The sequence below is a fragment of the Aythya ferina genome (genome assembly GCF_964211825.1).
Source record: "Aythya ferina genome assembly, chromosome: 2".
Taxonomy (NCBI): Eukaryota; Metazoa; Chordata; class Aves; order Anseriformes; family Anatidae; genus Aythya; species Aythya ferina.
In genome coordinates, this window is record NC_140297.1 from 81486340 (window position 1) to 81514019 (window position 27680).

A 27680-nucleotide genomic window follows, 5' to 3' on the forward strand; every position below is an offset into this window, starting at 1 on the left:
TCCTGAGAAAACAAAACAAACCAGAACGGAACAGAACAGAACAAATGAAGCAAGCAGCTAGCTTGCTGGAGACATTGTCTGGGAAACACTGAAAACACTTGCAGACAAAAACACGTCAAAGGACTAACTCTTTGAGCTTAATTCGAATCAAACAGCATGACCTCAAAGTCCTGTTTCTGTTCGTAACAGGCTGGTACAGTAACATGTCACATTGGATGACTTTGCAGCATAGATGTCAGGAATGCGGCTTGGGATCCCCTACTTCTACTACTCAGAGTTCAGCTTGAAGGGATGAGCAAGTAATTTTTCCTGGGTTGACAGAAATCTGTTCTAAAGTCTGTTTTCTAACACTCTTCCAGACGCTTCTCTGTCCATCGGCCTGCCTGCCAACTCTGGTGTGAGTGTGAAGTTGTGGCAAGAGGGATTTCCCATTCCTATTTGACCTGATGGACACCAGCTTTCCTCGGAAATTGCTGATGTTGCTGAGGAGGCAGCAGTATCAAAGCCCTTGTTGATGAAGCTACAGCAAGCTGGGGAGGCTTTGGCATTTCTGCACAATGCTGCTCCCTGATTGTCACTCCAGACTCAGATTCTGAAGGAAGCAAAGCAAGCTAGAGGAAAACGGTATGTCCTGGTAATTTTCTTTCTTTTTATTTTTTCGTTCTTCACTTGTAAGAAAATCTAAGTCTTTAAACCCTTTGTTTGAAAACACAGCTTTATGGAAATGCTTATGGGTGTGCTCCTTCACCTTGTGTGGAACCTGCTTCACCTCGCTTCAGCTATAGGACACCTATGCTCCAATTTATGCTTCCCATGATAAAGCGGTGCTCTTTCGGTATTCTTTTCTGTGATGGTTGCAGGTGAGGTTGACAAGAGTTGTCAGTAAGATTCTTCATTTCCTTTGCAGTATCTAAAACTCCGTATTACCGTGGATCTTCTCCTCTGATCTGGAAAGCTTCACAGGCCAAAAGAGAATTGAGATGAAGAAGGAAATAGAGAATGCTGACCAATATTTCCAAGTACCACCCGTAAGTTTTGTGAAAGAATCCGGTGCATTTCTGTAGAGGTAGAAAGTTAATAAAATCATGATTGTGCACTTGAAGGCAAGCAATGCTGTAAAAATGGAGAATGCAAGGCCCTGCTTAAGGACAATCTTCAGGCTGCTTCTAGATCAACAGCTTATTTGGTTCTTCCACAACCTCATCTCCGCTTGCTTAGAAGTTGTGAAGGTCGGAAGCACACTCCGTCTTTTTCATCCCCTCTGTGTGTCTTTTCCCTGACAGCAACTTCTGTCTTGGCTCTTCACAGCCAGCCAGAGCAGTTTCTTTGCCTCCGCAACCTGCAGGCTGTCCTCTCGTGTGTACCTCTGGTGGACTGAGGGTAATGCTTGTAATGCACACAGATGCTGTATTCACTGTGACTTTTAGAAAAGAGAGCAAGAAGCTAACCTGCACAGCAGTTTCTTAGGTTTCTGTATATTTCTCTCTCTCTCTCGCTCTATCTGCACATATATTTCAGTACTTATTTACTTCTTTAAAGATACCTTAAATAGAATAGATACTTTAAGAAAGCTGACTTGTTCTTCCCCTTTCCTTGTTTTTAACGTTTGCTTTTCTAACCAATCCTTAATGTTACAACATTGGATTGATTCAGTACTCAGTTCTTAGAAGTTCTCAAAGCACATCAGGGATTTCTCTAGTTCTCAACCTTTCCATCTTCACTGAGATCTCTCATCTTAATTTAGGTATGAGGTGAAGAAGAACGCTGAAACCAGCTGAAGCCGTATCGGACACATGCTTCTGCTAGGAAGTAATTCCGAGTCATTCCACGGTGTACTTTAGACAGGTTTGCTCTGGTCCTCTGGACTCAGCATCCCCAAGGGATATTTCAAAGCTCTCTGAAGGACCTGTCATTATCTCTGACACTGCAGCCTCCAGTAGGAAGGGGTAAATATTCCTTGCCCTTGTGGAAAGGAACTACTCAGTTAGCTGTTTCGAACCCAAAGCTCGTTGTTGTCTTCTATTGACAGACACCACCCGGCTAGCCAAGCTAAACCACTGAAAAGGGAAGGAGTGGGACTACTTCCAAACCCTGCTGCTGCTTCTAAGCAGAACTGCGCTGTAGGTGGGGACACAGCAAGAGCACACGTCCAGGCCACGGTGGAACTGAAAGGCACCTGTCTGAGCCACAGAACGAAGTCAGCAATTCCCACTTGGAGACTGTTGCTCACCTCCTGACACAGCAGCTGGAGCGCTTCTGGTTGCTGCTGATGGGTTCCCGTGAATCAGCCAGGGATAGGAGCTACGAGAACGGCTGAAGCGACTTGAAGCTACCTGAAAGAAAGAAGAGAGGAGAGAAGAAGACAAGAGGGGAGGGAAGGGGAGGGAATAAAAGGAAGGGAGGGGAGGGGAGGGGAGGGGAGGGGAGGGGAGGGGAGGGGAGGGGAGGGGAGGGGAGGGGAGGGGAGGGGAGGGGAGGGGGTTGGGGACGGGGATGGGGTTGGGGACGGGGACGGGGAAGGGGACGGGGACGGGGACGGGCAGGGGACGGGGACGGGGACGGGCAGGGGACGGGGACGGGGACGGGGATGGGGACGGGGACAGGGATGGGCAGGGGAGGGGAGGGAGGGGAGGGCAGGAGAGGGTAGGGTAGAGCAGGGGAGGGGAGGGGAAGATAGTGTAGGGGAGGTTAGGGGAGGGTAGGATAGGGTAGTGTAGCATAGTATAGGGGAGGGGAGCGTAGGAGAGTATAGGGTAGTGTAGTGGAGCGGAGTTTAGGGGAGTGTAGGGTAGGATAGGGGAGGGCAGTGTAGGGGAGCATAAGGGAGGGGAGCGTAGGGGAGGGGAGCATAGGGTAGGGAGGGGAGCACAGGGTAGGGAGGGGAGCTAAGGGGATTGTAGCGAAGGGGAGTGTAGGGTAGTATAGGGGAGGGGAGCGTAGGAGTGTGTAGGGACAGGGAGCATAGGGGAGGGGAGTGGAGGGAAGGGAAAATAGGGGATGGGAGGGGTGGGGAGTGCTACCATAAATAAAATTGCCAATTACATGACATTTTGGATCTGGAGCCAAATCTTTGTGTTGCTGAAGGGATGCAAGACACAGACTTGCCAGATCGCGTGATTGATTAACATAGGGATGGCAGCTGAGCAAGGGAAGCATCTGCAAAACTTGCAAATATTTCCTCAGAGGTTGGACTCGATGATCTTGAGGTCTCTTCCAACCTAGAAATTCTGTGATTCTGTGGTTCTGTATACAGGACTACAACTCCTCTGCTCTCCGGTTAGGAGTTTCTGTCACCTGCTTAGGAAGCAGAAGCAGTAAAATGGGATTTAGAGGGTCCAGCTGAAGCGTCAGTGCAAGTTAGAGGAAATCATCAATTTACAGGGTTTGAAGAGAGTTTGACCGGTTTTCCAAGGAACATGTACTAGTGCTGTATATCCATGCATATAAATATCTATACACCTGGCTCGTATCAGACATAGAGTGGCCATCAGGACTAGGGAAGCGGTTGTCCCTCTGTGCTCGGCTCTGGTGAGGCCGCGCCTCGAGCACTGTGTTCAGCGAAGACCTCGAGGTGCTGGAGCGTGTCCGGAGAAGGGCTCTGAAGCTTGTTAAGGGTTTAGAGAACAAGTCTGGTGAGGAGCGGCTGAGGGAGCTGGGGTTGTTCAGCCTGGAGAAAAGGAAGCTCAGGGGAGACCTTCCTGTGCTCTACAGTAAGCTGAAAGGAGGCTCCAGAGAGGTGGGGATCGTTCTCTTCTCCCAAGCCCCAAGTGACAGGACAAGAACAAAAAACCTGAAGTTGTACCGGGGACGTTTCGGTTGGTTATTACGAAAAATTTCTTCACCGAAAGACTTGCTCTGGTGGGTTTCCGTGGCAAGGTTTTGGTAGCAGGGGGCCATAGGGGTGGCTTCTGTGAGAAGAATCTAGAAGCTGCCCCATGTTAGATAAGGGCTCCACTGCTGGCCAGAGCCAAGCCAAGAAACTATGTCGTTTGTTCCTCTGTGAGAGCATATTTAAGAAAGGAGAAAAAAAATAACAAAAAAAAAGCTGCTTCACAGGGAGAAAGAGAGGAGAAGCAGCCCTGCAGCCCCCCCAGGTGAGTGCAGCAGGAGGGCAGGAGGTGCTGCAGGCAGGCAGCAGCAGTTCCCCTGCGGGCTGTGCAGGGAGAGGCCCCCGGTGGAGCAGGCTGTCCCCCTGCAGCCCATGGGTCCCCCATGGAGCAGATCTCCACGCTGCAGCCCCCCCGTGGGTGGAGGAGCCCCCGGTGGAGCAGGTGGATGTGGCCTGGAGGAGGCTGCGGCCCATGGAGAGCCCCCGCAGGAGCAGGGGGTCTGGGGGGAGCTGCCGCCCAGCCGTGGGGGACCCGTGCTGGAGCAGTTTGCTCCTGGGGGATGGATGGATGGACCCCGTGGGACGGAGCCGTGTGGGAGCAGTGCTTGAGGAGCTGCTGCCTGTGGGCAGCCCGTGTGGGATCAGCTGGGGAAGGACGGCATGCCGTGGGAGGGACCCCATGGGGAGCAGGGGCAGGGAGGGACCCTGAGGGTCACTCTGCTGAGTCTGCTTTGCCCGTCACGATAACTGTTGAGCGATCTCCCCGTCCTTATCTCAGCCCTTGAGCCCTTTGCATCGTATTTTCTCCCCCTTTGTCTTTGAGGAGGGGGAGTGAGAGAGCGGCCGTGGTGGAACTCGGCTGCCCACCCGATTCAGACCACCGCAGTTGCAAAGTCCTGGGAAAGATTTCTTTAAAGGAATTAAACAAGGTGTTTAACAAAGAAATGCACAGTTTCCTTTTTCAGGCTTCCTGGAGAATTGGGGTTCTTTCCTATTCCCAAAGCAGAGGAAGGGAATTGTTGATTTCACCTTCTTTTTTCTTACATGGAAATAAAAGGTGAGCTGCTCTACAAGTACGGGCAACGTATCAGAATCAAGCTCTTTTTGTCTGTAGTCCTTTCTCAAGGAAAAGATTGATCACACACCTTCCACAGATGTATGGGTCCAGAGAATAATTTCGGAACTACTCTAATTAAAGTCAGTTTGGGCACAGTGGTACTTCTCCAGCTGTTTCTGAGACATACGCATTAGCAACTGAGAGTGTTGTGCTGTCATTGCGAGGCGCCTGCGGTGATGACTTCAGAAACAGAACTGAATCATGTCACCACTGCACTTTGGGAGCAGCTGCCTCTGTGCACGTTTAGCTGGGAGGGACAGAGAAGGGTGCTGGATGCGATGAAACCACGTGAGGACTTGTGGATCTCCCCTTGAGGCGCACAGAGAGGGCCCATGCCCTTCTGTAAGTGATGCTTGGCTGAGGAAAAAAATGTGGTTTTGTTGTGAATGCCTCATTTTAGTATTCTGTAGTTTGTGTAAAGTCCTTACAGAAGCCTCAAGTTTGGTACTTTGCTCAATGATGGAGCTGCACAGAGTGAGAACAGACCCAATGTACGGGTGAGGGCCTCTGCACGTTCTCTCCTTCCTACAGACGATCAACAAATAAGGGTAGACAGAGAAGAGTGTGCTGTGGTCCTCCCATAGACCGCAAGTACTAAAGCATAAACAAGAGGCTTAAGAGTCCCCCTGTCACGTTCAAATTCAGGACAGCAATGGACTTCATCACATGGGCTGGCCTGTCGAGTAGTGTCTCAGCCTGTGGTGTATGAAGATGCACTCCATCTGCTTTCAGGGTAGCAATGGCAGTGGGCAAGCTGCCTGACCTTAACATTTTTCATTTCATTTGTCACCTGAGTTTTGCTGGTTCTCCACAATTCATTGTTGGTCTAGAAATAAACAAACAAACAAACAAAAACAAAAACAAAACAAAACAAATCAAAAAAAAAAAAAAAAAAAAAAAACCACAAAAGTGAACTGGGATCCAAATAAAAGGATTTCCTTTCCATTAATTACATGTTCTTAACTTTGTAACAGATCTGGTTATTGACTTAGAAGGCAAATATCTGGCCAGACTGCAAGACTTATGCTCACAGCGTGGGACAGCTCTCGTAAAGGTGATTCAGGACAGCTTCTGGAAAACAAGACATCAGATCTCCAAAACAGCTGTCTTTGTGCTAATGTAGGAAGGGCGAGTAAGAGTACAGGTAAGAGCCCAGATACCGTAAGAAGCGGAAGGTGTGAAGGAACCTTCCTTCTGGCTGACACAGCTCCATATCTAGTTGTCAAGTATGAAGAGAGCAGTGCTAAGTTTCTTGGGGAGAGGTCAAAAAGAAGAGACTGTGAGATTGTAAAAGGAAAAAGTGGGATTCGCTATTTCAGGAAATCATAGTAACTGGAAATAGAGATTGGAAGAGTGCTTTAAGCCAAGACAGAAATGTTTTAAAACTAAAACCTAAGAGTTGAATGAACCAAGAAATGAATCCATTTTGATTATGGAGTTGTGTCCAGGGTTATCTTGGGAGATACGGTTTCCACATAAAACGTATCTGGTGCTTGAAGTTCTGCTAACGCCCTTCTCTGTGTATTCCCTACTGTTTGGTAAGCGCTGAGGTCACACTGCAGACAGCAGCACGTCCTCTCCCCACTACTGAGCTGTCTGTTCTCATAACACGTCTAGGAACAGAATGGCTTGGACACAACTGCGCCTCTGACCGAGTTCATGCAAGCTGGTGGACGAGGTAAAAGCTCTGGACAAGCGAAGGGGAGGGAGGGAGGGATGGACATACAATATGATCACTTTAATCTCATTTCTCTAAGAAACCTTCCTGAGAAAACAAAACAAACCAGAACGGAACAGAACAGAACAAATGAAGCAAGCAGCTAGCTTGCTGGAGACATTGTCTGGGAAACACTGAAAACACTTGCAGACAAAAACACGTCAAAGGACTAACTCTTTGAGCTTAATTCGAATCAAACAGCATGACCTCAAAGTCCTGTTTCTGTTCGTAACAGGCTGGTACAGTAACATGTCACATTGGATGACTTTGCAGCATAGATGTCAGGAATGCGGCTTGGGATCCCCTACTTCTACTACTCAGAGTTCAGCTTGAAGGGATGAGCAAGTAATTTTTCCGGGGTTGACGGAAATCTGTTCTAAAGTCTGTTTTCTAACACTCTTCCAGACGCTTCTCTGTCCATCGGCCTGCCTGCCAACTCTGGTGTGAGTGTGAAGTTGTGGCAAGAGGGATTTCCCAGTCCTATTTGACCTGATGGCCACCGGCTTTCCTCGGAAATTGCTGATGTTGCTGAGGAGGCAGCAGTATCAAAGCCCTTGTTGATGAAGCTACAGCAAGCTGGGGAGGCTTTGGCATTTCTGCACAATGCTGCTCCCTGATTGTCACTCCAGACTCAGATTCTGAAGGAAGCAAAGCAAGCTAGAGGAAAACGGTATGTCCTGGTAATTTTCTTTCTTTTTATTTTTTCATTCTTCACTTGTAAGAAAATCTAAGTCTTTAAACCCTTTGTTTGAAAACACAGCTTTATGGAAATGCTTATGGGTGTGCTCCTTCACCTTGTGTGGAACCTGCTTCACCTCGCTTCAGCTATAGGACACCTATGCTCCAATTTATGCTTCCCATGATAAAGCGGTGCTCTTTCGGTATTCTTTTCTGTGATGGTTGCAGGTGAGGTTGACAAGAGTTGTCAGTAAGATTCTTCATTTCCTTTGCAGTATCTAAAACTCCGTATTACCGTGGATCTTCTCCTCTGATCTGGAAAGCTTCACAGGCCAAAAGAGAATTGAGATGAAGAAGGAAATAGAGAATGCTGACCAATATTTCCAAGTACCACCCGTAAGTTTTGTGAAAGAATCCGGTGCATTTCTGTAGAGGTAGAAAGTTAATAAAATCATGATCGTGCACTTGAAGGCAAGCAATGCTGTAAAAATGGAGAATGCAAGGCCCTGCTTAAGGACAATCTTCAGGCTGCTTCTAGATCAACAGCTTATTTGGTTCTTCCACAACCTCATCTCCGCTTGCTTAGAAGTTGTGAAGGTCGGAAGCACACTCCGTCTTTTTCATCCCCTCTGTGTGTCTTTTCCCTGACAGCAACTTCTGTCTTGGCTCTTCACAGCCAGCCAGAGCAGTTTCTTTGCCTCCGGAACCTGCAGGCTGTCCTCTCGTGTGTACCTCTGGTGGACTGAGGGTAATGCTTGTAATGCACACAGATGCTGTATTCACTGTGACTTTTAGAAAAGAGAGCAAGAAGCTAACCTGCACAGCAGTTTCTTAGGTTTCTGTATATTTCTCTCTCTCTCTCGCTCTATCTGCACATATATTTCAGTACTTATTTACTTCTTTAAAGATACCTTAAATAGAATAGATACTTTAAGAAAGCTGACTTGTTCTTCCCCTTTCCTTGTTTTTAACGTTTGCTTTTCTAACCAATCCTTAATGTTACAACATTGGATTGATTCAGTACTCAGTTCTTAGAAGTTCTCAAAGCACATCAGGGATTTCTCTAGTTCTCAACCTTTCCATCTTCACTGAGATCTCTCATCTTAATTTAGGTATGAGGTGAAGAAGAACGCTGAAACCAGCTGAAGCCGTATCGGACACATGCTTCTGCTAGGAAGTAATTCCGAGTCATTCCACGGTGTACTTTAGACAGGTTTGCTCTGGTCCTCTGGACTCAGCATCCCCAAGGGATATTTCAAAGCTCTCTGAAGGACCTGTCATTATCTCTGACACTGCAGCCTCCAGTAGGAAGGGGTAAATATTCCTCGCCCTTGTGGAAAGGAACTACTCAGTTAGCTGTTTCGAACCCAAAGCTCGTTGTTGTCTTCTATTGACAGACACCACCCGGCTAGCCAAGCTAAACCACTGAAAAGGGAAGGAGTGGGACTACTTCCAAACCCTGCTGCTGCTTCTAAGCAGAACTGCGCTGTAGGTGGGGACACAGCAAGAGCACACGTCCAGGCCACGGTGGAACTGAAAGGCACCTGTCTGAGCCACAGAACGAAGTCAGCAATTCCCACTTGGAGACTGTTGCTCACCTCCTGACACAGCAGCTGGAGCGCTTCTGGTTGCTGCTGATGGGTTCCCATGAATCAGCCAGGGATAGGAGCTACGAGAACGGCTGAAGAGATTTGAAGCTACCTGAAAGAAAGAAGAGAGAAGAAGACAAGAGGGGAGGGAAGGGGAGGGAATAAAGGGAAGGGAGGGGAGGGGAGGGGAAGGAAGGGAAGGCGACGGGGACGGGAACGGGGACGGGGACGGGGACGGGGACGGGGACGGGGACGGGGACGGGGTTGGGACGGGGATGGGGACGGGGATGGGGATAGGGATGGGGATGGGGATGGGGATAGGGATGGGGATGGGGATGAAGATGGGGATGGTGTGGGGATGGGGATGGGGGTGGGGATGGGGATGGGGAGGGGAGGGAGGAGAGGGGAGGGCAGAAGAGGGGAGGGGAAGATAGTGTAGGGGAGGTTAGGGGAGAGTAGGATAGGGTAGTGTAGCATAGTATAGGGGAGGGGAGCGTAGGAGAGTATAGGGGAGTGTAGGGGAGTGGAGTTTAGGGGAGTGTAGGGTAGGATAGGGGAGGGGAGTGTAGGGGAGCATAAGGGAGGGGATCGTAAGGGAGGGGAGCATAGGGTAGTGTAGGGTAGTGTGGACAAGGGGAGTGTAGCGAAGGGGAGTGTAGGGTAGTATAGGGAAGGGGAGTGTAGGGGTGTGTAGGGACAGGGAGCATAGGGGAGGGGAGTTGGGGGATGGGAAAAGAGGGGACGGGAGGGGTGGGGAATGCTACCATAAATAAATAAAATTGCCAAATACATGACATTTTGGATCTGGAGCCAAATCTTTGTGTTGCTGAAGGGACGCAAGACACAGACTCCTGATAGCTCTTGAACAGGAGGCGTTTATTGCCCTTTTTCACTCCTACAAGTCCTCTCCCCGTAGCCCCACGTGCTGTCCACGTGCCCGAATCTATCATACAGTTGGTCAGAGACCCTCAGACACGCGCCTGGAGCCAGCCAGCAATTGCCCACTGCCCAAAGGTCCTCTTTAACACTGTAGCCAATTCTTGATCTCAGCCTTGCTCAAGGTTTTGTTTCTCCCGCTTCTTTCCTCATTACCTCTAATTCAGGGACCTGCGAAACAGCGCGAAGCCACCTGCAAATGCCTTCCCCACACGTTGCCATTCATTCCACAACCTGATTTATCGCTGCCATCCGCGCATTGCACAGTGCCATGAAAGGGTTGGCGTGCACAGAGGTGGCTGAGGATTTTCAGAAATAACTTTCCTTAAGAACTGCATCAAGACTTTTGCTGGAAGGCCAAAGATCGGGTGACTGATTAACATAGGGATGGCAGCTGAGCAAGGGAAGCATCTGCAAAACTTGCAAATATTGCCTCAGAGGTTGGACTCGATGATCTTGAGGTCTCTTCCAACCTAGAAATTCTGTGATTCTGTGATTCTGTATACAGGACTACAACTCCTCTGCTCTCCGGTTAGGAGTTTCTGTCACCTGCTTAGGAAGCAGAAGCAGTAAAACGGGATTTAGAGGGTCCAGCTGAAGCGTCAGTGCAAGTTAGAGGAAATCATCAATTTACAGGGTTTGAAGAGAGTTTGACCGGTTTTCCAAGGAACATGTACTAGTGCTGTATATCCATGCATATAAATATCTATACACCTGGCTCGTATCAGACATAGAGTGGCCATCAGGACTAGGGAAGCGGTTGTCCCTCTGTGCTCGGCTCTGGTGAGGCCGCGCCTCGAGCACTGTGTTCAGCGAAGACCTCGAGGTGCTGGAGCGTGTCCGGAGAAGGGCTCTGAAGCTTGTTAAGGGTTTAGAGAACAAGTCTGGTGAGGAGCGGCTGAGGGAGCTGGGGTTGTTCAGCCTGGAGAAAAGGAGGCTCAGGGGAGACCTTCCTGTGCTCTACAGTAAGCTGAAAGGAGGCTCCAGAGAGGTGGGAATCGTTCTCTTCTCCCAAGCCCCAAGTGACAGGACAAGAACAAAAAACCTGAAGTTGTACCGGGGACGTTTCGGTTGGTTATTACGAAAAATTTCTTCACCGAAAGACTTGCTCTGGTGGGTTTCCGTGGCAAGGTTTTGGTAGCAGGGGGCCATAGGGGTGGCTTCTGTGAGAAGAATCTAGAAGCTGCCCCATGTTAGATAAGGGCTCCACTGCTGGCCAGAGCCAAGCCAAGAAACTATGTCGTTTGTTCCTCTGTGAGAGCATATTTAAGAAAGGAGAAAAAAAATAACAAAAAAAAAGCTGCTTCACAGGGAGAAAGAGAGGAGAAGCAGCCCTGCAGCCCCCCCAGGTGAGTGCAGCAGGAGGGCAGGAGGTGCTGCAGGCAGGCAGCAGCAGTTCCCCTGTGGGCTGTGCAGGGAGAGGCCCCCGGTGGAGCAGGCTGTCCCCCTGCAGCCCATGGGTCCCCCATGGAGCAGATCTCCACGCTGCAGCCCCCCCGTGGGTGGAGGAGCCCCCGGTGGAGCAGCTGGATGTGGCCTGGAGGAGGCTGCGGCCCATGGAGAGCCCCCGCAGGAGCAGGGGGTCTGGGGGGAGCTGCAGCCCATGCAGAGGAGCCCCCGCAGGAGCAGGGGTCTGGGGGGAGTGACAATGAAGGAGCGGCAGAGACAAATTTTTGTAGACTGACTGCAACCTCCATTCCCCGACATCCTCCAACCACCCCCCACTGCTCTGTGGGAAATAGATAGAAGAATCGAGACTGAGGTTTAGCCTGGGATTGAGGTAGTGTGGGGAGATGGTTTTCTGTTTGTTTGGTTGGTTTGTTTGTTTTAAAGTTTTTAAATTCTCACTGTTCTGCTTAGTGATCAGTTGGCAATAAATTCAATTACTCTTCCCCAAGCCAAGTCTGTTTTGTCCATGAAGCCGTCTTCCAGTCCTCTTCCAGTCCTGAAATAAGAAAGGAAACAGACCTGCAAGCAACTGTCACAGAAGTGCAGGAAGAGTGACAGAGGAGGGTTTTGAGGCATGAAGTTACTGCAAGGATGCTATGCTCTTTCCTCACTTCAGTATGTAAAGCGTGGCACCAGTGGTGGATGGTCTGTGGTGGTAGGTTTTTGTTTCTTTTTTTTTGTTTCTATTTTTTTTTTTTTTTGTCAGCTCCACCCCACAGTATTTTGCTTGTTCTACTTGTTGTAGTTTGCCCCCATTCCCTCCCTCAAGGTAAAACATCCCTAGGGGCCATAACTTGCTGTTAGCAAGCAGGATCTTGCAAAAGAACGAAGTTAACATGGCACCACCTTCACTGGTGTATAAATAGTTCAAATATTTTCCCTCACTTTCCTGTAAATTGCTGGTCAGGAGATAACAAGTGGAGAAATTCATGATAAGAGAGATAAAGTTGTGTTTACTATTGCCCTGGAGTTTCTGTTGGTCTGGCCATGGAAATGGAGTACTCAAAATCCTCAGGACACTCAGTTTATACCAGATTTATTCTAAAACTGCATTATTTCTAGGCCCTTCAGATTCTTATCAGTTAAAACATACTTTTTCACGCACAGAAGATGCAAAAAAGTGCGTCTACTGCAGTATGCAGACAGAGCCAGTCCTGTCTCTTGATTCCTTCTGCCTGAAGAGCAGCAGACAATCGTGTTCTTGTCTTCAGTAGCTACGGCCTTAACCAACTGTGCAGTCTGTCCATTCATACACAGAGGAGGAAAGATAGCATGGAATAACTCCTCTCCTTTGTGCTAACAGAGGAGGGTACAGCTTCCTCACTCCAACCCCACAGAGGCAAACCAGTCAGCAGTGCACACCAGAGCCTCTGTCTCTCCCCTGTCTCATGATGTGCAGCTGGATCACTCTCCCTTTTGTCCCCAGAATCGCTTTCAGCACAGTCACAGAAGGGTCAGACTCGCAGCTTTAGGACCCATCAGAAGAGGCTTTCGCTGTTCTGCCACCACACCCCATATACACATGCAATTTCACACATGCAAAGAGACACCATGGATTAGTGAGTTGCACAGAGAGGAGACCACACCCATTTGCCTGCCTGCAGTTTGACACCAGTAGGGAGGTAATTCACGTAATGAGTTTCCATAGAGATGACAGAATATGGCCTTAGGGTCCTACTGCTTCTTTCAGCCCTAATTCTTCAAATACATAGGAATGTAAGAAACATTCCCAGCCAAGTGCTGCATATCTTGAAGGCTGGAGAACCCACAGCCTTCTGCTTCATTTCATTTTAAAGATAAATCCCAATGTCACTCACATAGAATTAGTGGAAGCCATCTGGCTGGCTTGGCTTTCTCTCCAAAGAAGACCAAATGAGAGTTGGTCACAGGTGAGGATGAGCCCTGACAGTTCCTGCATTTTGGTTCTCCTGCAGCCCACAAAGCTCTCACTGTCTTGCCTGACTTTTAACCCCTTTTGAACCAAAGTCTACAGATTATCTCTGCAAATCCTAAACAGCGCTTAGTCACCATGTGAACAACAAATTCCTGGGATGGTTAACAGCACTTAGGTGCAAATGTCAGATATATGTAGCTGCATGCTACACATTTTTAGTCTGAATAGCATAATTTATACTTTGACTCCATTTTTCTGTCATGTGAATATCAATTTGCAATCCATTTGTCTGTCCTCCCTTTCCTCCCTATGATGCTTTTAAATATCACAAGATAAATACTATACAGTCTAACTGTCCTGTGAAATGAGCAAACATTCACAATTGCATGGTACTACTGGGGAAAAAAAAAAAAAAAAAAAGTATCCCAAACTCATTTTGAGCTTTTATTTTTTCAACTCACACACTTTGCTACTTTTGCTAAATGTTAGCAATAGCAACACACAGACTGAAGTCAATGCAATGAACTTCTAGCAGTGGCACCTTACGTATAACAGGAATGTGATCCCAGAAGGGAGCAAGTGCTTACACTGGAAGGCCAACTTTGTCACACAGGTAAAAATCTAAATTTTAGAATTAAAATTAAATTCTAAAATTTAGAATTTTACCTGTGTGACAAAGTACACAGAGCTTTTATCAGCTTTGAATAAAGGTCAGTATGGGAGAGGGAGAATAACAAGATGTCACAGTAACACATTTTCCTGTAAGGAAAGCAGAGATATGGAAAATTAAAGGTGGCCAAGGAAGACTGAAGAGGGACCATGAAGCTTCACAGGGATGGATGTAAGAGTAGTTCCTCTCTTTCTTTCTTCTGCCTCATTTCCCATGGGCACAGTTAATTGCTATCCAGTAACTCCCCTTCCCCAAGCTGTTACCTACCCCCATCCTCACCACATCTTCCTTTTTCCTCCTTGCCCTTCAGCAATCTGTCTGCTTCTTGGGGCAATGAAGGAAGCAGGCAGGGCTGAGGCCAAGCCCTGTTTCTAAGGAAAAAGGCCAGGGAGAGAAAGGTTTTGGACTAAAGAATGGAGTGGGAGGAGAGCCTTTCTTCTCCTCCTACTGCCTGGAGGGACCATCTGTCACGCAATAAAGTCCTGTATTGCTCAACTACAGAGGCCAAGCTGCATCTCAGCTGCCTCTGCAGAAGATGGGATGGGGGCTGATGAATGCTGTTCCTCCAGCCACAGAGAGCAACTACTTTGCCTCTCCTTGAATGCACTCTGATAATATTTCTTAGCCAGACGTTGACTCTGTAATGCAGAGTCCAAGTTAAACAGGCTTTGTCTGTGTTCCCAGACAAGGAATTAGCAACCTCGAAAGGAAGAGATATTAAGAAAGCATTTGAAAATAAAGTCATAATTCTGGTAAGTGAAGCTAAATCAAGAAGAAAGAAGAGTCTAGAGCAGTTCAAGGGGACACTAGTTTTAAACCACACATTGGGTGTTATGCTTTTGGCTTTGAAAGACATGAAAGACTCAAAATGTAGCAGTCCAAAAGATAATGGAGCCACAGAAGTCTGCATATAGCTGAATTCCAACTGCAAAAAGTTCAGAAATGCTGTGGTAAAAAAGAGTATGTGATCATCAGAATATTTCAAAAGAAAGTCCTCAGTGCAATGCCCTGGAAGTCCATACTTTTGCAGGACAATAGACAAAGAAATGCATCTCTCACAAAGGCTTGAGGAGCAAAATCAAAACTTTGCACCTCATTTTGTCTGAAAGCAGAAGGGAATATGAGATCATCTTGTCTTACTTGGTGTGTATCACATCATTAATTTCTACTCGGTCACTACTATGCAGAGCTTGCTAGCTTGAATCATGTAAAAGCACATCAGGTCTCAAGGGACTGAGCTACTTTGTGCAACAGGGAGAGAATGTGAGAGATGAAAAGGGGGAAGGATCTTGCAATGACAAAGGCAAATGCTAACAAATTACAATCCAGCTTCCCAAGGTGCCTGTCTTTCTGAGGGGCAAATTCTATTCCCAGACTCCTTTTGGGGGTTACTGTGTTCCAGGACAAAGGCTTGCTGCCTTCATATATGCATTTAATCAAGTGTTGCACATCAGTCCCAATAGTAGCCTAAAAAGCGAAAATACAAAGCAGGTGCCAAGCAGATCAGGGAATAGCAAAGATTGCCAGTACATTTCCACAAGTGAGTATTTGGGAAATTTCCCTCCTGAAAACTGACTGCCACCAGGCAAGAGCATTTGCAATCAAGTTGAATGAAAAAATAGCAAATGTTTAAATGGATTTCTTAAAAGAGAACCCGTTCCCTATATCCTGCTCTTGCATATCAGTGCAAGACTCCTGTTCAGGACGAACTCTTGTATTTTGAGGATGCATTGACTTGGTATTTGTATTCTTCATCCCACAGCATGTACACCTTGCACTATAGCACTGCATCCTGGGAAACTCTCAGCAACACCAAGGAGGCACTGGCTTTCTGATTCAGCAATTGTGCAGTTGACGTACAGTTACACCCTTTGAGAAACTTCTTCAGAAAAGCGACAAGTTTCAGCTAAAGTGCATACAATCCATATGTACGTCATTACTCACAATGCGGTATCATGCATCGCGATTGAGAAATTCAGTCTGCTCCTCATATTTTTGATGTTAACTACTACCTGGGTTACATTAAAAATGCTCACCATCTGAATCATTCAAAGGAATACTGCACCATTGTAGATGTGGAAACAGCGTATTTGTTCATAATCTGATAAACTTATCTCTTTTCAGATACAGAGACCGGTCCTTCCTCAGTAGTGTTGCGCTAGTTAACCAAACTGAATTTCTCAGGAAAAACACTGCCTGTATTTATAGCAGTGTTCTAAGCCAAAGCACACAGAAGTAATAGAGCACTTTGATGAATTGTGCCAGTGCTTAATTCATGTGCCAAATCTCACCACACCTTTGCTTTCTGCAGGTGTGGAGCAAATTGCCTCAGTAATACCTATACAGGAACATCGCCACACCTCTAGCAACTCATAAGGTCTAAATACGGTTAGAATATGTCAGCAAAGATTGCTTGGCAAGGGAAGGCTTGAAAACTTACGTGTAGTATGTACATAACAGATAGCTATCTACCCTATTTTAAAATAAAGACACGTGTTCCCAACCAAAGCTTTATAGGGAAAACAGATACTCTTATAAACTTAAAAAACCTATCAGGATGATACAAATTTATCCCACATAAAAATCTTCAAGAACATAAAGCAAAACCTGTGACAACCGTTCTAGGTGAAACATAGAGGTATTGTTATATTTTAATTGACAAGGTTAGGAAAAGCTCATGCTGCACCCTCAATGACATTATGACAGAGGCACCTCCTTAGCATAGGGGAGTCTCAGCACCCCATCATCCAGCACCCTTGCCATCTCCTCAGTGTCTGCACCCCTGTCCTTGTTACAGTTTTGGTCCCTGCCAATAAGAGAGCTGTTATGAAAATAAATGTCGAACTTTTAATTTTAAATCACACAGAGGTTAAAGAAATGTTACATCAGACCTCCAATGGGATTCCAATGTTCTCAGATTTCAGAACTCTTCTTTTCCCCGTGCCTGAAATCCTTAGAAAGGTTTGGGGACATTTAAAACTCTTTCACGTGTAAAACCTACTGGCCGGCTCTGCCTGAGCCAGAAATGTGGGTAGAGTGCTCTGCTGGATGAACCTGAAATTATTCCCTCCCAAGTAAATAAATAGTGCTGTTGCTGGTAAAAAATATTAGATGCCAGAGAAATTGAATAGCTTTACTTCCAACATCACTTTTTCTTTTGAAATATAGAACACCTAAGGTCTGATTTAAATCAGATTTTTAAGAACTACGAAGAGCTGGTAGCTAAAATAACCTACTGATTAACACAAAAACCAGCCATGGCAAGTTGTATCCTAAAATTCCATGAAAACAGAAGCTACCAAATCTTTTTCTCAAGACCCACAAGAGCCTTTAGAGCAGTTTATAAGTGTTCTACATAGACAGTAAAAATTTCACCTACTCCTGAGCCCAGGTGCCAATGAACAGAACAGCACACTGTGTGAGGAAGAAGTCACATTGACTTGTGCTAAGTTACACTGAAACTGGAGGAAAACAAAATGCTTTTATGCAGCTGAGAACTAGCCAGGGCGCTGATGTCTTGCCCGAGTGGAAACATGAATGACCACAGTGAATGAGCCTACTGGTTTACTTCCCACAGGAAGGATACTACCAGCACAAATATAAAACTTGGAGTGTGCTGGTGTGTTGACTTAACATAGAGTGGGAGAGCTGCTGCTACTGAGTCAGCCGCAGCACCACCCACTGAGACGCGTGCCTTCTGGTGTCCCTCATTCAGTCCTATCCAGCATTTCTGCACATACAGGACACCTCAGCCGCCTCCTGCAACACAGCAATCAGTGTTACAAGTTAAATTCATCCCCGCTTTAAAACCAGAAAATCCTAGGAATTGCTCCAAGGGATGAAGTTGATCCACTGTATCTATAATTTGTTCAACAACGTAGCTAAATTTGCAAGGATGACTCAAATCATTTAGGCTTTGGAAATCACTTAAAGCCAATATAAACAAATTACAACTTTCTCAGGCGCAATGGAAGCAATTAATTCTGCAGTGAACACCTTTCCTGTTCTCTGGAAAACGTAACAGATGCATCTAATTATAACCCACACTGAAACATGCTGTTTTTGTGTAGCTACAATTTCAAAACACCCGAGGGGCAGGAAAACACCATCCTAATAAAGTTATGTGGCTGCTCACGAGTAGGAAAACAACTTTAGCAAAGCTTTCAGTTCCCAAGGTACATTGAGAAGGTTCACCACTGGCAAGGTGCCCTTTGCAGCAGCAACATCTTATGCCCTACAACTAATTTTGCAAGAACTCACACATCTTGTTCCTTAGCACAGGAGTCTCTGTGCCAGCTACCTTCCTATAACATAAGCCTATGTTAAATACTGATGGATAGTAGGGCAGAATAAAGGTCTCAGAAGGCAGTTTATGCTTAGGGGACAGACCTTGGGACTGAGTCTTACTCAGTGTTGAGGAGGAAGCCCTGGAAATACAATCAGTTCCTATCTTTGTATTCCGGGTGATAATATCAACAGAACAGGGAGATAAAGAATAAAATAAAGGGCAAAGGTAGGATTACACAGAATTTTTCAGTCAGAGGTGAGAGTGTATATGGACAGGACATCAAAGACAGACAACAACACGACTGCGCGAAGAGTCAGGGAAGGAGATGTTCTAGTAGCCAGGGCAAGAAGAAAAAGAGTATCTGACAGAATATAAATTTTCTGGAATTGAAAGTAAGGAATACATCTCTTAGGTGTTATATAGGTCAAACAGCAGCTTTCAGATTAGAGCAGGGAAACTGAGACAGGAGAAAAGAGAAGTCTAATCTAAAACCCACATCATGTTCTAGTGACATTGCCAGTGATAAGAAAACCAACAGTCTGATGCTTGTTTCTCAACCTTCAGTGTCTCACAGTGAAAATACTTCCCTGGTTGTACAATTTTATAATTCTCCAAGGTTAACAAAATTCCTTTTGCTAAAATAAAAACCCACCAGAAGTGACAAATACTTTATCAGTAGGAAACGGACAATAGAAAAACCTCACAAATATGATGTCATTGTCTGTTCCTCAGAATTTTTTTTCTATTAAAGGAATCATAAAAGCAGGTCAGCTACTGATTATTTTTTTTTATCCTCCAAATTGCAAAAGAAATGTTGTTTCAAGTAGTTATGGTTCAAGTTGCTACTAGCCTGTTGCCACAAAAATGTTTATAGAAATATTTCTGCAGTTGGTTTTGTAAGGTCTTTCTGTGGTATCATTCTCACCATCACTTCACATCCTACTCTGAGATGATTCAGTTCTTCCATAGGGATGTGGCCTTCAGGGCAAAATAAATTGCATACTTATGAGTCATAAGAACCTTTGCAGAACTGGCCAGGCAGAGTATAAATTCAGCCTACCCTTCGTGTGAACTGCAGAAACATTGGAGACACCCAGAGCAGCAGTCTTCCTCCCTGCACAAAACAAGGTAACTGTCATTATTTCTAGAGATTGTTTATTTCATGTGCTCTTGGATGATGTTAATTTGTTGACAAATGCATAGAGAAAAGGCAACAGGGATCTGAATGGGAAACATTTTCCCAAATGCTTGGGAAAATATTTTACTAAGATGGTACAGGTATGGTCTAGAAGAGGCAAAGTCTTAGAAATATACAGGAAGAGCAATTTATTTTACATAGTTGTGTAATTTCTAGAGCTTACTGGCTAGCATATATGTCATAGCAAAGTGAGAACTACTGTGTTTGCTTAAATTGGCTAATTTATACCTGTGCTCTTCAGTTCTCATGTACATGCAGACAGCTCCTGGTTTGCAAACTGCTGAGGTCAAGAACAATTTATTCTGTGGCCATCCTATACCAACCAGAATAGCTCCTAGTCCATGCCTAGGGCTTTCAGCTACGACCACAATGCAGACAGTAAATAGCAGCACATGTGGTCTACTGATTAAGGAAACCTTGTCATGCTGAAGATTGAGAAGTTAGGACCTGGTCTAGCACCATAAGACAGAGTTTCAGGAAATTACTGAAAGTCAAAAGGGAATTTAGGATTCTTACCATGCAGAAGTTGGGGTGGTGCAACAGTGTAACCATGCCGATTCAATGAGTTTTCATTTGTTCCTCCTGATTGTCTTTTGCGTGGATATCTGTCTCTCCACGTGAACTTCTGCTGAATGAAGGAGTGTTCATACACTATGAATAGCAAAGTTGGCAGAAACGAATAGTGTAGCAGTACTGACAGGCCAGCACACTTTCACTCAGTTCCCTGAGGTCATAGGAGAGATGAAGAAAATACCTGGCACAGTCTAGATTTTGCCTTTGGTCTAATTTGCATACACTACCTGTGAATCTCAGTCATGCAGGGGATCACTGTGCTGCACTAGCAATCTTATAAAGGACACAAATTTTGAAAATACTTTTAGAAAGCTTTCAAATCACCCAAAAATAAAAATAAATATATATATATATAAAAAAAAAGTGAAAAGAAATCTGTAGATACATAGCAGTCACAACTAATGCTTACCTAATAGCATCTTTTCTCCCTTTCTGTGCAGGTTCAGAATAATGGAAGCTTTAAATAAAGCAAACACAAACTTTGCTCTTGACTTTTTCAAACATCAGTGTCAAGAAGATGGCAACAAGAATATTTTGTTTGCCCCTTTGAGTATTTCATCTGTCCTGGCTACCGTGTATTTGGGAGCGAAAGGTAACACTGCAGATCAGATGGCAAAGGTGAGTCTGGGCCATGAAAGGTCTGAGAGGGTTGATCTCTTGGAATAGCATCCTCTATTGTGCAGGTCAAAAGATAGAGCCTACTGTAGCTTCCTCAAACAGAGGCCCCCAACAAATGGGAGCTGGTGAGTTTGCAACTGCTAAGGCAAAAGAAGTTGTCCCACCTGCTAAGGCAGCAGCTAACTACTGAGCTACAGGACAAAAGAGGGGCAGCATGGTCTCAAAGAAAGGAGAGATCTCCTGTTAGGAAGCAGGGAAAACAGAACAAAACAAAAAGGCATGTGTCTTCTGAGAAGTGCTCCAAGTTTAGATGTACCCCTTTGCAGCCAGAGTAAGGTCCATGTGCCCAGAGCAAGGTACTCAGGGCATGAATCTGCCCCCAGTGTTTTCTTGCTTTCTGATATGTAGCAGCTCTCCATTTAGACTTTGCTTTGCTAGTCCCTATCTGGAGATAACTGCCTCTTCCCAGTCATTGTCTTGTCAGCCCAGGGGCTAACTCAAAGCAGGCAAATTCCCCTAGAAATGCCAGGCACATGAGAGTTTTGCCCTGCAACCCTCAGCTTAGTGAGTTCAAGCCATTTTGAAAGCATGGGCCTCAAGCCTAACCAAATTCCATATTCAGTCAGGACCGGATGCAAGGGTAAAATCTGAATTTGGCTCTTTTCATCACCAATCCTATGACATCACTGAAATATTTTACTGAAACAGCAAAATTTCTGTTGTTGCATTTATTATTGTGATTTCCACTATAGGTACTTCACTTTAATGAAGTTGAAGGAGCCAGAAATGTCACCACAACCATAAGAATGCAAGTCTTTTCCAGAACAGAAGAACATCTATCAAATCGACGTGCCTGTTTCCAGAAGGTATCTCACCAAATCTAGCTATCATGCTATGGCATTGTAACATTTTGTTTTCCTTCCATGTTTTCATTTGCATGTGTTTGCCTTCCTCAAATGCAGAGTACACAATTAATTGGTACAGCATCCTATGGTACCTTCACCTAATGCAATACTTACGACATACTTCCCATTTTTAGGTAGAATTGCAAAATCTAACCTCAAATTTGCAAAATTTAAAATCTAACGTGGCTGTTCCCTGTCAATAAATCTCTTGATCTTTTTGAAAAGGCATGGTCCCTGTCTGAGAGAACAAATCACAATAACAGAGCTAGTCTCCCACGTGTTTGATTGCAGCATCAACATAACAAAAAATAAAATAAAATAAAATAAAATAAAATAAAATAAAATAAAATAAAATAAAATAAAATAAAATAAAATAAATAGAATTAATTTTTACAGGCTACCTATGCTTGATACACTTCAGAAATTAGTCTCCATTTCATTCAATAAGTTAGCAAAATAAATTGGCATATTGGAATTTCCCAAGGTAGACCAATAGTTGCCATAAATCTTAGAGAAATGGAAACTGACGTATTCCTGAGACATTTCTTTGATAGAATAGCAGGCATCTTTTATCAAATTAACTATAATTTAAGAAAATGGAAAAATCTGGAAATCAAGCATAATTCCTCTGAGTCAGTAAAAGCAGTTTTTCCTCACTGACAATTCAGCCATGGTGGTCTAAAGTTCTCCCTGCTATTTCCCGTCATACTTATTCTTCATGGAGTGAGCCATTTCCCTGAAGTCTGCCCACAAAACCCTAGTGGCAGTGAGTTTTGATGAATGGGAACTTGAATCTGCATCCCACACTCAAATCCCACAGTGGGAAGTCTTATTCTGGGGCCTATGTCAACAACCTATTTATTCTACATGTACAGGAGAGGGAGGGATTGTTCCTCATGATTAATGCTCATCCAAACTGTAAAAAATAGGGAGCACTGGAGGCAGGGCAAAGGGACCATTCTAACAGCTTAGAAATTTAAATGTCTGTTCATGCCTCTTACTCTGATGTAATGACAAGATGAATACAGTACAGACTCAGAGGTTTAGTTTACTATTTCACAGCTTGATTTCCTTGAGGTGGTTTGAGAGTTTGAGTCCACATTCATTTAATCCTGTTATTTCCATATAAACAATTTACCACAATTGCTACAACATAAAGAACTTACAAAATATTAACATTTAGAGGAAGGCTAAGAAAGGTAGGGGCAAACTTCCCATGCAACTCGACTTTCATAAATCTTACCAGGAGTCACACAGCCAAATCTGCATGCATAGTTTAGCAATTACATTCTGTCTCTCACTCTCTGCATATACTTAGTTTTGCAACCTCCATTTAGAAACCCTTTAATGTTTTACATAGTTCAGGCTCTTACCACTTGCATTCCAAGGCTCTTACAGAGCCTATAGCATACCTAAAACTTTTAGTAATTTCAAATGATTCTTTTCATAGCTGTCCAATTTAGTACACCTTTTGCATTGCAGTACAGGCAATACTTTATACCGAGCTGCAAGAGGAGAGAAATTAGAAATCTGAACAGCTTTACAGAACAAATGAATAACATTTTTTTTCCCTTCTCTCAAAGACAGAAATTGGCAAATCAGGCAATATCCACACTGGGTTTAAAGCACTCAACTTGGAAATCAACAAACCCAATAAAAATTACATGCTTAAAAGTGTCAATCAGTTATATGGAGAAAAATCACTGCCTTTCAGTAAGGTATGTACGCCATTTATTCATAATATAAAGTGCTAATCAACATTTATGTTCTATCTATGACAACAAACCATAAAGAATATAATTTTAAATATTTTCATTACATATGCCAATTGCATTATTATCGGTAACATACATACTTCCTGTGAGACTCTTCCTGAGAATTCAGACACTATAATTTTACTTTTATGGGGTGTGTATCTAATTTCAATATGATTCACAGATGTGGTTAGGTGAAAACACTTAAATTGCATTTTTCCACTAAAAATAATAATTTGTTCTTTTGACAAAATGCTGTTGCTTGTAGCCCATGTCATTTTTATGGTGTTTTCACTTGGCTAGTTATTTATTGGCATTCACATTGGCAGGCAACAAACAGATGTCTCTCTTGCAATGCAGGAATACTTACAGTTAGCCAAGAAATACTACAATGCAGAGCCACAAGCAGTTGACTTCATGGGAGCAGCAAATGAAATCAGAAGAGAGATCAACTCCAGGGTTGAAGAGCAGACTGAAGGTAAGCTCCAGCCTCTCCTCTCCTAGTCCTAAAGGAGGCAATTTCACTATTGAACAATGTGTCTGTACCCCAGGGGCCCAAGGCAGATAAACAACTCATCTCAGAAATGTAAATCAATCACTATTTTTCCTAAAGTAGTCATCTGCTGGAAAGCCCTTACTAAAATTCTTCCTCTATCTGAAAGGGAGAGGAACGAGGTTTACTCTTCTTTATAAATCAAGGTTAGCGTGTATTTACAAATAATCTCAAGTTAAAAGCATGCCATATCAGCAATTATAATTTCCCTGGCTTACATCTGCAGAAATTGTTCCAACATTTACTCTGAAACAGTAAAGCTGCATAAACATGTAAATGTCTTTTGGTTTTCTCTAGGTAAAATTCAAAATCTGTTGCCTCCTGGATCCATAGATTCACTCACCAGGCTAGTCCTGGTAAATGCACTCTACTTCAAAGGAACTTGGGCAACAAAGTTTGAAGCTGAAGCTACCAGGCAAAGGCCTTTCAGAATAAACACGGTATGTGAATATAATGCCTTATATATTAGACTGCATGTGGAAAAAACAGTGAAAAAGATGGAGGAAAGAATTTCCTGTCATTCTTTAAATTCAAAGAGCATTAAAATTAGTTCTTTTAAATCATATGGTATAATTTCCTTACTATATCTTCAGTACAAAGACTGCACACACATACTAGCACCAGAAGCACAAGTATAATTGTCAGAAGCTGACCTGAAACAAACTTCTATTTTCCTCTTAAGGCAGGAAAAACAAGGTGAACAAAACCGTACAGACTAGTTCTATACATTTTCATTTTTAACTATACAATAAATCAGAGTGGAACACAACTTCCCATAAATATGTGTCATCCTAGACAGCTCAGGTAGCCTGCTTAGCCTCCAAGCACCTTCCCAGAAGACCAGGGGCTGTCTGTAGATCCTGTGTCCCACCTCCAAGAGCTACAAGGATGTACCTTCACTGTGCTATTTCAACTTAGTGCATTGCTGTTCAGAGTACGAATTTCAAACATTTCATTTGATTTGTTGCAGCATACAACTAAACCAGTGCCAATGATGTTCCTGAGTGGTAAATTTAATTTTACCTACATAGAATCAGTCCAGACTGATGTTGTTGAGCTTCCATATGTCAATAATGACCTCAGCATGTTTATCCTCCTACCGCGTGACATCGCTGGCCTACAAAAGGTAAGGGGCAGAGAACTCAAATAATGTGAGAAACAAGAATGCCATTATTTACTTATTTTATGCACATCCGAGGTAAAAGATTGGGCTGCAGTCTTATTTATAAGAAGGAGGGCACTGATCAGACTCAAGGAAAAGCAAACCCCAAACTTTGCCCAACGCTGTGAAATTGGACCTTTTGGAGATCTTTTTAGCTCTTGGCATATGGCATTTGTGTGGTTCCTAACGTTGCTCATGGCCTCTGGAAAGAGGCAGCCCAAACCCAACAAGACTGGCTCTAATTCCAGATGAAGAGCAATGAGGACAGAAAGCCAGCCGGGCTGAGATTCACTGTCTGTACCAATTCAGACCTGTGATTTCATTCAAAAAGAAAAGCCCAAACTGAACAGCCTCCATTACTTTTAAGTATGTCCAGAGCTAACATATATATACACTGCCACCTTCTGTAAAGACACTGATCCTGCCTCCAGATAGTAAACTCATTAAATTCTCATTTATGTTAGTGGGTGTTCATAGAGTGGAAAAAAAAATGTTTTCAGTAAATTCTAAGCTGTACAAAAGACAGAAATGTGAGCTGTAAATCAACCAGGCTATTGTTAACACTGTTGTTTTATAAACATATAACCCTGCTATATTCCCTGACAATTACTGAGAACTGTTCAAATATTGCGTTGACCTACTATAAAGCAATATACTCCCTTCTAGTAGAAAAGATCTCACAGTTGGTATTTCACTACTGTTTTCTATATTCTTGTAACAGCTTGAAAAGCTCTCAATTTAAGAAAAAAAGAAAAAAAAAAAAGAAGAAATAAGCTTTAGGGCCCAGGTTTTTGAACACTGTCTAATTTTCTGATTCTCTTCTTAACTAACTGCAGCTAATAAGAGAATTGACTTTTGAAAACTTGTCTGCGTGGACCAGCCCGGAATTAATGGAGAAAATGAAAGTGGAGCTGTATCTGCCCAGGTTCACTGTAGAAGAGAAATATAACCTCAAATCTGCTTTGAGCAAAATGGGGATACAAGATGCCTTCATTGAAGGTCAAGCTGATTTCACAGGAATGTCAGAGAAAGATGATCTGGTTTTGTCACAAGTTTTTCACAAGTGTTATGTGGAAGTCAATGAAGAAGGTACAGAGGCAGCAGCTGCCAGTTCAGCAGCTCTGACATCACGAAGCCTTGGTGCTGCTATTATTTTTGTAGCAGATCACCCTTTCCTTTTCTTTATCAGACACAACAGCACCAAGTGCATCCTCTTCTTGGGAAGGTTCTGCTCCCCCTAAAAGACTGACTGTTACTAAACCAGCCCCTGCAACAACAATAACAAACACAATCCACAGCATGAAGAGCTTCTTAACAGCCTGTGCACTTTACCATTTTCCTGTACTGTTGACAATCTCTGTTAGAAGAGAGCACATATTTAAAATAAATTAAAGCCTCTGGCTCACTTTCCTGGACAAAGAACCCCAAAATTGTAGAATGGTACTCTAAGCACCAAAATGTGGCAGAACAACATTGATGTGTCTTTTCAGTGCTTTCCAAACCAGAATTGTCACTATGCACAACAGACCAGGTTGATCTAAAAGAGTACTTCCCAACACACTTGCTTTGGCACATAAGAAGGAAAGAAACAGGAAAAACTCCTTCCTGCAGAAAGCTGCTACATCTCTGCTAAGCTGGTTGTCCCAGGAGGGTCACCTCAACCACAGCCCTTCTCCTCCTCAGTTTTGTAAGAACTTCACAGCCTAGCACAGCTGGTAATGAAATAAAACTGCAAATTCCTCTGTGTTCCTGATACTGGTGATTTGTTCTTGTGTGGACTAACACATGGACTTTCTAATCTCTGCCCTACATCAATTGGCAAATACTGAAACAACAACACAGAACTGGAGGAAAATAAAACATGTGCCTTGAAAACCTCTCCTTTGTCATAACCTTTCCTTCACTCAGCGGTTGCCAGCCCAGCACGGCACTGCTTTATTTTCTTTTCCCTTTGGCACTTATTTCACTGTTTGCAGGCAAGATCAAACTGGAGAATTCAGTCTGTAATGCTAACTCTCTAAGCACCTTCTGGAAGATTACACGCAAATCCCCCTCTAGGTGTTCACTGTTGCCATAGCTCTTTCTCCTAGAAAGGAGAGCATCCTAAACAGTCTTGCACATCTGTAGAGGATACTCCTAGCTCTCTGAATTTAGAACAGAGAGGGAAGGACTGGGTCTTGTTAGAGCACATGCACATACCAACAGGATCTCACTAGAAATATCCCTTCTTGGGAAGGCAGGACCCCATTTTCCTTGCAGAGATTAGACTGGCGGCTGTCAGCGAGTCCTTTCTGCTTTCTTCTGGCTCTGCTTCCCAAATGGGAAGGAGCACAGGGACAGTGTTGTAAATCAAGTGCTTTATTCCATCCCCATCCAGCCTCACAAGTGCTGCATTCTGTCTCAGCTGTGAAACATGTCACAGGATCTCTGTGTGGCATTTCCAAAATGTTGTGCTTTGCCCAATGGAATGGCTTCATGTCTCCATGGACAAGCCTCTCAAGCACTTTCTGGTGTTCCTCGGGAACATATAAAAGCCATGTCTAGGAGGCCAAGGAGAAACAAAACATTGACAACATGCATCCAAACTCAGGCACAGGCCTTTAAAGTCATTGGAAATATCAGTCACCTTTTCTATTTTAAGCACAGTTGCAAAGATGACAGAGTTAATGTCCTCTTGGCGGTGCTGGATCCTTACCAAAGGCAAATGGCAACAAAACTTGGAGGGTGAGTTGCATGCTGAGGAACAACAT

The 27680-nt window shown here is 44.2% G+C and overlaps 2 protein-coding genes across 2 annotated transcripts in view; one reads left to right on the plus strand and one right to left on the minus strand.

Moving 5' to 3' along the window:
* Window positions 1-2130: 2130 nt before the first annotated feature.
* Window positions 2131-27680, minus strand: part of LOC311431036 (uncharacterized protein) — a 28921-nt gene continuing 3371 nt past the window's right edge. Inside the window, exons 3-6 of the mRNA XM_084508157.1 lie at window positions 19882-19993; window positions 19228-19281; window positions 11715-11811; window positions 2131-2333 (exon numbers count right to left, since the gene is read on the minus strand). Of these exons, the coding sequence (XP_084364283.1) occupies window positions 11750-11811; window positions 19228-19281; window positions 19882-19993 (228 nt within the window). The 3' untranslated portion in view covers window positions 2131-2333; window positions 11715-11749. The remainder of the gene's footprint in view (window positions 2334-11714; window positions 11812-19227; window positions 19282-19881; window positions 19994-27680) is intronic.
* Window positions 19192-26809, plus strand: LOC311431030 (serpin B10-like). Its single transcript, XM_084508150.1, has 8 exons — window positions 19192-19295; window positions 20379-20556; window positions 21309-21422; window positions 23045-23179; window positions 23576-23693; window positions 24066-24208; window positions 24739-24894; window positions 25767-26809. Exons 2-8 carry the CDS (start codon window positions 20389-20391, stop codon window positions 26169-26171), a joined length of 1239 nt encoding a protein of 412 aa, XP_084364276.1. The 5' UTR covers window positions 19192-19295; window positions 20379-20388; the 3' UTR covers window positions 26172-26809.

Bases quoted from the DNA above. Each gene is read 5' to 3' on its own strand.
- LOC311431030 (XM_084508150.1), top strand. From the start codon at position 20,389: ATGGAAGCTTTAAATAAAGCAAACACAAACTTTGCTCTTGACTTTTTC. The intron at 20,557-21,308 runs GTGAGTCTGGGC...TTTCCACTATAG, and splicing joins CTGCAGATCAGATGGCAAAG to GTACTTCACTTTAATGAAGT. The intron at 24,895-25,766 runs GTAAGGGGCAGA...AACTAACTGCAG, and splicing joins ACATCGCTGGCCTACAAAAG to CTAATAAGAGAATTGACTTT.